Genomic DNA, 9126 nt, shown 5'->3' with positions numbered 1-9126 from the left:
GGTCAGTATACTCATAGACACAGTACAGACCACACAAAACATTCAGACTAAACAGGTAGAGACCAAACAGGAAGCAGAAACCAAACAGGAAGCAGAACTGACCTGCTCACACAGGAGATTTAGGATGTATGGGTGGTTAAACTTCTCTCTGGGGTAAAACACCTGAAAGGACATGAAGAAGGAACACATGGTTATCAGTGTTGTGTGTGTGCATGAGTGTGTGCTCCGAGCGCAGTGTATGTGCTCTGTGTGGTGTGTGTGTGTCCGTGTGTGTTATTTGGGTGGTGTGTGTAGTGTGTGTGTGTGTGTCCTCACCTCCTTGCGCAGGAACACCTTCCCAGGCATGGCTGAGTAAGAGAAGTATACGCTGGCAGAGAACCTGTGAAGCTGGGAGTGAACACTTTCCTCCTCAAACATGCTGTCTAGACCCGCACACACACATACACACACATACACACACACACATACAGATGCACACACATACTCACACAAACACACACACACACACATAGTCAACCGTCAGTTGTTTTGCTGTTAAAACTGCCAAAAAGGTGTTATTCAATCGGAGCTAACTAGACAGAATGTTTAGGAAGCACTCATCATTTATGAACTGAAACCGTTTCCGAAGCAACCATAACGAAGTACAGGGGGGAGAATAGAAGGAGGGGGGAATGGGGGGGGGGGGGGAGAAGGACAAAGGGAAGGTGGGAGGGAAGGGTGAGGAGGGAAGCGGGGGGGAGGACGTGGTGGAGTAGGACACTCACTCAGGGAGGGGGCTGCCATGAGGGGGGGCTCGGGGATGCTCTGGGCGAGGGGGCCGGGGGGCGGTGGGGCGGCCTGAGAGGTGAAGAGATCGGCGAGGGAGCGCTGCTTCTCCCTCATGCTGTTGGAGACGGAGCGAGGCCCCCTGGTGGAGGGAGGGGAGGGCAGTGGGGAGGGCAGGGCAGGAGGGGGAAGGGGCGGAGGGGAGGGCTGCCTCAGGGGGGGGTTCTTCTTGGACTGGACCTCTTGGGGAGGGGCTGTCCACTGTTTCTGAAGGAGAGAGGACACAGGCTTATTAACGAGCTAACAAGCTAACAAGCTAACTAACTAACAAACTTACTAGCTAACCAACTAACTAACTAGCTAACTCACTAACTAGCTATCAAGCTAACTAGCTTACCAACCAGCTAGACAACTACTATTAAAATATACTCGCGAAATAACTAACTCATTTCTTAACCAACTCAGTAGCCAACAAAAAACGAAGTAACACTGATAGCACAGTTTTTTTTTTTCTTCATTGTGTGTGTCTGTGGAGGGGGGGTTCCCTAAACTCTCATGCTCCTCCCACACACACTTTGAACTTTAAAACAATCCAAACATCTGTCTGGGGGGCCCCACCTGCTGTCTGTGGGGCTCGGGGCCCCGCCTCAGCTTAGCCAGAGCCTCCTCTTTGGGGTTGTTCTTCTTCATAAACTGCTTGGCCGGAACCCTGGAGAGCGACAGACACCACGTCATCACCTGCGCATGAACTACGACCTTTGAACTGTCAACCACCAACGAGGCCAGGGGTCACAAGAGTGGCGACTGTGACATCACGCCGTAGCAGCCGAAGTTGAAGACAAACTACAAGTAGATGAGAGAGAGAAGAAGGGAGAGAGAGGTAGCGAGGTAGGCTAAGAGAGAGAGAGAGAGGGTGAGAGAGATGGTTCCAAACCTGATTGGTTCGAAGGGTTTGGGCTCCTGGACGGGCCGGTTCTGGTACTGTTTGATGATGTCACGGATGCTGGTGCTGGGCTCTGGTTGGGAGGGGGAGAGCGGTTCTGGGGTCGGTCTGGGAGGGGTGGGCTTCAGGACAGGAGAGACAGGGCGGGGCTTGGCTGTCGAGGATGGGACAGATGGGAAGATATCCACTTTATATGTTTGTGGCCTTTTTCGGCTTCATTTGACAGAAACTGTTAGAGATGAAATGAAATGTGTGCGAGTGAGAGAGAGAGGAAGACGTGCAGAAATGGCCCGGGCTGGAATCAAACCTGGAATCGGTTGGGGGGCAGGGGGAGGAGAGGGTGGGGGGACTCACCTTCAGGTTGGGGGGCAGGGGGAGGGTGGTGGGCTTGGGCCTGCCTGGGAGGACTGGTAGGAGTGGGGCGGGGCTTGGTGGGTACTGGTTTGGGCTGAGAACCTGGATGGAGACAGAGGGAGGGAGGGATAGGGGGAGGGGGGGAGTGGGAGAGGGAGAAGGAAGGGAGAAATGGAAAGGGAGGGAGAGGGAAGGGGAAGAGAGCAAGAGAGAGGGGTTGGGAGAGACAGTGAGGGAGAGGGAGCGTATGTGTATACAGAACGTGCACATGCATGTTTGAATGTATGCACACTACACGATATGTTTTACTTTGGTGCATTTAGAAATGTCCTTTGAGAATATATTTTAAAAAGCACTTGAAATAAAACATTTATTATTTGATTATTATCTTATATAGTAAATTGATCGTTAAAATAGTCCATCATGTGTAACTTGCCATTATTATAATTGTTTGGTTGTGATTTCTGATAATGAGTAATATGATTAGTTATTTTTACATGTACATGTGCTGTCCCTTAACTGTAGACTGTATTGTTTAACCTGAACATTCATCCCAGTAAAGCATATTGAATTGAATTGAGAGGGAGGGAGAGGGAAGGCGGGAGGGGGGAATGACAAAGAGGGTGAGGAGGAGAGAGAAGAGGGCAGCAGTGTGTGAAGGAGAGGTGGGAGGTGGAGTCAGATAGTTTCTTATCCTCCTACTCCTCACCCAGGAGACAGAACCCAGACCAGTCTCCTCTCGTCCCCTACCCTCCCCTCCCCTCCCCTCTCCTCTCCTCTCCTCCTCTCTCCCATCCTCTCTCCCCTCCCCTCCTCTCCTCTTGTCTCGTCCCCTCCCCTCCTCTCCCTTCTCTCCTCTTCTCCTCTCTCCCCTCCTCTCTCCCCTCCCTTCTCCTCTCCTCTCCTCCTCTTTCCCCTCCTCTCTCCCCTCCCTTCTCCTCTCCCCTCGTCTCGTCCCCTCCCCTCCTCTCTCTTCTCTCCTCTTCTCCTCTCTCCCCTCCTCTCTCCCCTCCCCTCTCCTCTCCTCTCCTCTCCTCCTCTCTCCCCTCCTCTCTTCCCTCCCTTCTCCTCTCCCCTCGTCTTGTCCCCTCCCCTCCTCTCTCTTCTCTCCTCTTCTCTTCTCTCCTCTCCTCTTTTCTACTCTCGGTTCTGTCCTCCCCTCCTCTGCTCAGTTCTGTTCTCTCACCTATCTTCTGGAAGAAATTTCTCTTCTCCTGAAAGGACTCCAGCTGCTCTGGATCAGTGAAGTCCACCTCTCTCTCTGCCTGGCAAGGCACACACACACACACGCTGAATTAACACAAATACAGAATACACCAGATATGCCTATAAGAACATACGCCCCCCCCCCCCCTCACACACACACACACCAACCTCCGGTATGACGTGCGGCACACGTGGTTCCGTGCGTCTCGGGCTGGCGGCGCGCTGAGGGGCGGCGGTGGGGCTCGGGGGGGACGGGCTGCGGGGCCGCGGAGGGGGCCGGAGGACGGGAGGGGGGCGCGCCTGCTGCCTCTGCTGCTCCTGGGTCTGCTGCTGCGACATGGTCATGGCCTGCATGGTCATCTGCTGAGCCTGGGGAGGAGAGGAGAGGAGAGGAGAAGAGGGGAGAGGAGGGGAGGGGGGAGGAGGGAGAGGGGAGGAGGGGAGGGGGAAGGAGAGGCAGATGGGAGAGGTTGTGGGGGTAGGGGAGAGGAGAGAAAGAGAGGGTCGGAGAACGATGTGAGGCAGGGAGGGAGAGGAAGAGATCAGAGTGAAGGAAGACAGAATGTCAGCACAGCACAGTATTGTGGTTCAGGATGGTTCCGTTTTGTAGTTCTGAGCCAGGACAGATGGGAACTACATCTCCCAGGGCCTCACCATGAGCAGAGCCTGCTGGTGGATGAGAGCCTGCTGTGTTGCTGCCATCTGCTGGGCGTCTACAGGAGGCGCCTGGGGCATCATCATGGCTGCAGTGCAACAGGTCACTGTGTTAGTGTGTGTCAACGTGTGTGAGTGTGTGGGTGTGTGTGGGTGTGTCAGTGTGTGTGTGTGTGAGTGTGTGGGTGTGTGTCAGTGTGTATGAGAGAGTCTACGTGTGTGTGTGTGTCTACATGCGTGTGTCTGGGTGTGTGTGAGTGTGTGAATGTGTGAGTGAGTGTGTGTGCGAGAGAGAGAGTCTACGTGAGTGTGTGTATAGGTGTGTGTGTCCTACATGGCATGGTTGGCATCATGGGCATGGCTCCTGGCATCATGGTTGGCATCATAGCGGGGGCCCCGTACCCTGGCATGGCTGGGTTCATCTGCATCCCTGCATGGAGAACAAGGACAACTTGAGTCTGAACATCGGAATCCTGTTGCTCTTCTGGTCCTCGATCTGCTGTCCTGTTATGCGTACAGCACGTCACCATGGTGACAAGCGTTTGGAAAATGAATCAAATGTGAAATGTGCATTTGGGAAGGCAACACAGAACGAAGGGATGGGGTGAAAATGAGAGAGATGTGAGGAGGAGGAAGAGAGAAAGTGGGGGTGGAGAGACAGAGGAGGACAGACTAGATTTGGACTCACCCTGGTATCCTGGCATTGTCATAGGATACCCTGCAACACACACACTCAGACGGATCAGACACATTAGGACTTGAAGGAATATAATAAGATCATACTAGAACATGGACAGAGGAGGACAGAGAGAGAGATGGGCAGAGGGATGGAAGAGAGAGAGAGAGAGAGATGGAGAGACAGATGGAGGAGAGAGATGGAGAGAGAGAGAGAGAGAGAGAGAGAGAGAGAGAGAGAGAGAGAGAGAGAGAGAGAGAGAGAGAGATGGACTGAGGGATGGAGGAGAGATCTTCTACCTGCTCCTGTGTACATGCCAGGCTGCATCCCCCCTCCTCCTCTCATCCTTCTGTTCAGCATGGCCATCCTCTCCATGTCCTGACACACACACACACACACACACACACACAAGTAAAGTTACATCTAACTCCTAGTAACCCTCAGTAACTGAACCTATGATGGAACGCAGGCCCAGAAAGACCAGCTACACAGGAACCTCAAGAGAGCATGATGGTGTGTGTGTGTTAGAGGGTGTGTGTGTATCCGTGTGTGTGTAAGAGTGTCTTTGTGTGTTGTAGTGTGTGTGTTACAGTGTGTGTGACATACTGACCGGGGGTCCCTGGTCCAGCACAGGAACAAACAAGTCATCCACATAATCATCCATTGGACGACCACGAGAACCTACAGTAAAGGAGATGAGGAGAGAGGAGAGGAGGAGAGGAGGAGAAGGGGAGAGGGGGAGAGGAGGAGAGGAGAGGAGGAGAGAAAACAAAATCTAAGACAGTACACAACATCATGCTAGGAATGAGGAGCTAACCACAGCCATCCATCCAGATGTTCTAGCTGGTGTCCAGCAGGCAGAGAGAAGCAGTCATTCAGGGAGGAGTCGTACCGTCGGAGGCCTGGTACTGGGGCCTGCCCCAGGCGGTGGGGTCCAGGGGAGGCAGGCCCGGGGCCTGGGTGGAGGGGGCCGGTGGGATGAAGTCATCCAGGTCTTCTGACATCATCCTGACACAGACACAAACAGAGGCGGCACCGCTGAAGTAGATCAAGGTAATGTGTGTGTGTGTGTGTCTGCATGTGTGTGTGTGTGATTGTGAGTGTGTGTGTCTGCATGTGTGTGTTTGTGTGTGTGCATGTGCGTGTGTGTCTGCATGTGTGTGTGTGTGTGTCGTACCCGTCTCCGTAGTTGCTGAACAGGTAGTCGGGCTGGGAGAAGGGCGCTCCCTGTGGCAGGGCGGTCTCAGCTCCAGCCAGCAGGTCCATGACGAGGTCACTTCCTGCCAGGTCCGACCAGCCCTCGTCAGCCAGAAGAGACACGGACCAGCCCTGAGGAGCCTCCAGCTGTCCCCTGCAACACACACACACATGTATATACACACACACACACATCCTACACACACAGAGGTGCAGGTGCACGCAGGTGTGTGTCGTACCTGAACAGGAGGAACCAGGAGGCCAGCTGCTCTCCTGTGGTCCACGACTCCACCTCTGCCGTCAGCTTGTCGTCTAGGAGCGGAAACCACTCACACACGTCAAGAAACACAGCATGAACCACACATACACGTTAAGAAACACAGCATGAACCACACACACACGTCAAGGAACACAACATGAACCGCACACACATCAACAAACACAGCATGAACCACACACACACGTCAAGAAACACAACACACACAGGTGTGTGGCCTCACCGTTGAAGGTGTGTATGTCCAGCACCATCTTGCCCCTCCTCTGATTGGCGGTCCACTCCAGGTGGGTGGGGGGGTAGAGGCGGGCAGCGGGGGGGGGCAGCTGCATGGCGGTCAGCAGCTTGTGCTGGCAGAGAGAGCGGTACTCCCCAGGGCCCTGGTCCGACACGTACCTGGAGGTACCACACACACACACACACCAAGGTTAGGGTTAAGGACACGGTCAGGGTTGGGGTTAAGGGTTAGGGAAAACTGGATTTTTAATGGGACTGAATTGAGTCCCCACCAGGGACAAAACAAGTGCGTGTGAGTGTGCATGCGAGCGTGTATGTGCGTGTGTCTGTGTGTGTGAGCTTGTAGGAGCATGTGTCCCTACTTGAGCAGGGGTTTCTCCAGGACGGGGGAGGGGGTGAAGGAGCTGAGGCAGCAGGCCATCAGCAGCCAGGCCCTCAGGGAGCCCTCCTGGCCCTGGTCCTCCCAGGCGTGGTACACCAGCTGGGCCAGGATCTCGTCCCTCAGGGGCGGGCTGCGCTGGCCCTGCTCCACGATGTAGTTCCCCAGGATCTGCTCCTGCCAGTCGCTCAGGTCAGGGTCCTCCGCGAAGCGTAGGATCTGTGGGGGAGGAGATATGGAAAAAGAGATGGAGTGAAAGGGAGAGGGCGAGAGGGAGAGAGAGAGGGAAAGAGAGAGACATGGAGAAACACAGAGAGACAGGGACTATAAACCTAGCCAGACTGTATGTGTTCTGCACAGAGGAGGGAATCAAAACTGCAGCCTCTCTATCTGAGGTCACACGCTCTACAGACCCAACATCTCACCACACAGTCCTCTATCAAGGTCTGTCCTCATCTGTCGAGGTCTATCCTCATCTGTTGAGGTCTATCCTCATGTTTTGAGGTCCATTATCATCTGTCCAGGTCTATCCTCATGTGTTGAGGTCTATCCTCATCTGTCGAGGTCTATCCTCATGTGTTGAGGTCTATCCTCATCTGTCGAGGTCTATCCTCATCTGTCGAGGTCTATCCTCATGTGTTGAGGTCTATCCTCATGTGTTGAGGTCTATCCTCATCTGTCGAGGTCTATCCTCATCTGTCGAGGTCTATCCTCATGTGTTGAGGTCTATCCTCATCTGTCGAGGTCTATCCTCATGTGTTGAGGTCTATCCTCATCTGTCGAGGTCTATCCTCATCTGTCGAGGTCTATCCTCATGTGTTGAGGTCTATCCTCATGTGTTGAGGTCTATCCTCATGTGTCGAGGTCTATCCTCATCTGTCGAGGTCTATCCTCATGTGTTGAGGTCTATCCTCATCTGTCGAGGTCTATCCTCATGTGTTGAGGTCTATCCTCATGTGTCGAGGTCGATCCTCATGTGTCGAGGTCGATTCTCATGTGTCGAGGTCTATCCTCATGTGTCGAGGTCTATCCCCACTTGTTGAGGCCTGCGTTGAGGTCTATACTTGTCTGTCGAGGTCTATCCCAGTACTGACCAGTTTATAGATCTCCAAGGCGACGCGGGCATCCTCAGGCTCCAGGGAGGTCAAAGGTCGCTGGAGGGAGGAGCCCTGAGGTTGGCACCAACCATCCTGACACACGGGACAGGGACATGTGTGGGCATGTGTACACAATTGTGTATATTAGTGTGTGTGCATGTGCGTGTGTCTGTATGTACTGTGCATGTGCTTGTGTTCACGGCCGTGCTTACCCTCAGTGTGTTCTTAGCGTAGCGCGAGAAGGGGTAGCGGTCTATATCGAGGGGCAGCGAGAGGCTGTGCTCTGCCTTCACCTGGGGCGGCGCCACCTCCGTCACCCCTGAACCATGCTGCCGCCCTGGTGGCCGTAGGTGAGAATTACATGAAGAGACAGCAAGGGTAAACACCCATCCATCCCATTAGAATAATTGGTAACACTTTAGATGAGCTCACCAAATTCATAATTTATTAACCAATTTGTTACTTATTAGTTAACAGTTTGTTCACCATTAGTTATTTGTTGTTCATACAAAATGTATCATTAGAAGAGCATTAGTAAAGCTAAACCCTAACCAAAATGTAAACCCTTAACCTAAACTCTAGCCCTAAACCCTAACCCTAACTGCGTGAACAAATGCTTTACTAATGATACATTTTGTATAAACAATAAATAACTAATGGTGAACAAACTGTTAACTAATAGGTAACAAATTGGTTAATAAATTATGAATTTGGTGAGCTCATCTAAAGTGTTACCGAATAATCCTATCGACCCCATTCCAATTTGAAAGTACAGAGAATTTTCAATTGGGATGATTATGTTGTATGAATATGGTTCTGGTGTATGAAGAAGGTTCATTGAGAACATGGGTCTATTTCCTGGTTCTGTTGCCAGCGTCTATTTCCTGGCTCTGTTGCCAGGGTCTGTTTCCTGGTTCTGTTGCCAGGGTCTATTTCCTGGCTCTGTTGCCAGGGTCTGTTTCCTGGTCCTGCTCACCTGCTGCACTGCGTAGTCTGGAGGAGAGCTCCGCTGGGATCTCTAACATTCCCACATCCTGGAACACACACAGGGAAAGAGGAAGGAGGAAGGAGGAAGACAAATCAGCTATTGAACCAAACGGCTAAACTGTCGTTTAGCGTAGAGAGGGGTTTGAAGTTGTGTGTGTCTGAATCTGGAGGCGAGGGTTAAAGAAGCTAAGATGTAGGATGTCTCCTGTACCATTCCTGCTGGGGATGAGGGCTTCTTGGATACAGGATCAAACTCGTTCCTCTCCTTGTTTTCCTGTAAAACAAACAAACATACAAATCCACAAGTTAACGGAATATCAGTAACCTCACCATCATGACCTCACCTGGCCCTCAGGT

General features: G+C 52.5%; 1 protein-coding gene across 1 annotated transcript in view; it reads right to left on the bottom strand.

Moving 5' to 3' along the window:
- The window catches only part of myo15b (myosin XVB), a 16085-nt gene extending 7275 nt beyond the window's left edge, over nt 1-8810 (bottom strand). The window contains exons 1-21 of the mRNA XM_084670515.1: nt 8759-8810; nt 7995-8119; nt 7780-7875; nt 6669-6904; nt 6296-6465; nt 6035-6107; nt 5776-5949; nt 5491-5606; nt 5209-5279; nt 4898-4976; nt 4611-4640; nt 4257-4352; nt 3923-4011; nt 3437-3637; nt 3249-3327; nt 2063-2164; nt 1700-1862; nt 1384-1474; nt 765-1032; nt 316-422; nt 103-162 (exon numbers count right to left, since the gene is read on the bottom strand). Of these exons, the coding sequence (XP_084526641.1) occupies nt 103-162; nt 316-422; nt 765-1032; nt 1384-1474; nt 1700-1862; nt 2063-2164; nt 3249-3327; nt 3437-3637; nt 3923-4011; nt 4257-4352; nt 4611-4640; nt 4898-4976; nt 5209-5279; nt 5491-5606; nt 5776-5949; nt 6035-6107; nt 6296-6465; nt 6669-6904; nt 7780-7875; nt 7995-8119; nt 8759-8807 (2475 nt within the window). The 5' untranslated portion in view covers nt 8808-8810. The remainder of the gene's footprint in view (nt 1-102; nt 163-315; nt 423-764; nt 1033-1383; nt 1475-1699; nt 1863-2062; nt 2165-3248; nt 3328-3436; nt 3638-3922; nt 4012-4256; nt 4353-4610; nt 4641-4897; nt 4977-5208; nt 5280-5490; nt 5607-5775; nt 5950-6034; nt 6108-6295; nt 6466-6668; nt 6905-7779; nt 7876-7994; nt 8120-8758) is intronic.
- Between the last annotated feature and the right edge of the window lie 316 nt (nt 8811-9126).

Source organism: Hypomesus nipponensis, chromosome 13 (assembly GCF_054491055.1).
Source record: "Hypomesus nipponensis isolate SF chromosome 13, ASM5449105v1, whole genome shotgun sequence".
In the NCBI taxonomy this organism is placed as follows: Eukaryota; Metazoa; Chordata; class Actinopteri; order Osmeriformes; family Osmeridae; genus Hypomesus; species Hypomesus nipponensis.
Note: the sequence above shows the minus strand (reverse complement) of the source record. Positions and strands in the feature narration are given on the sequence as shown.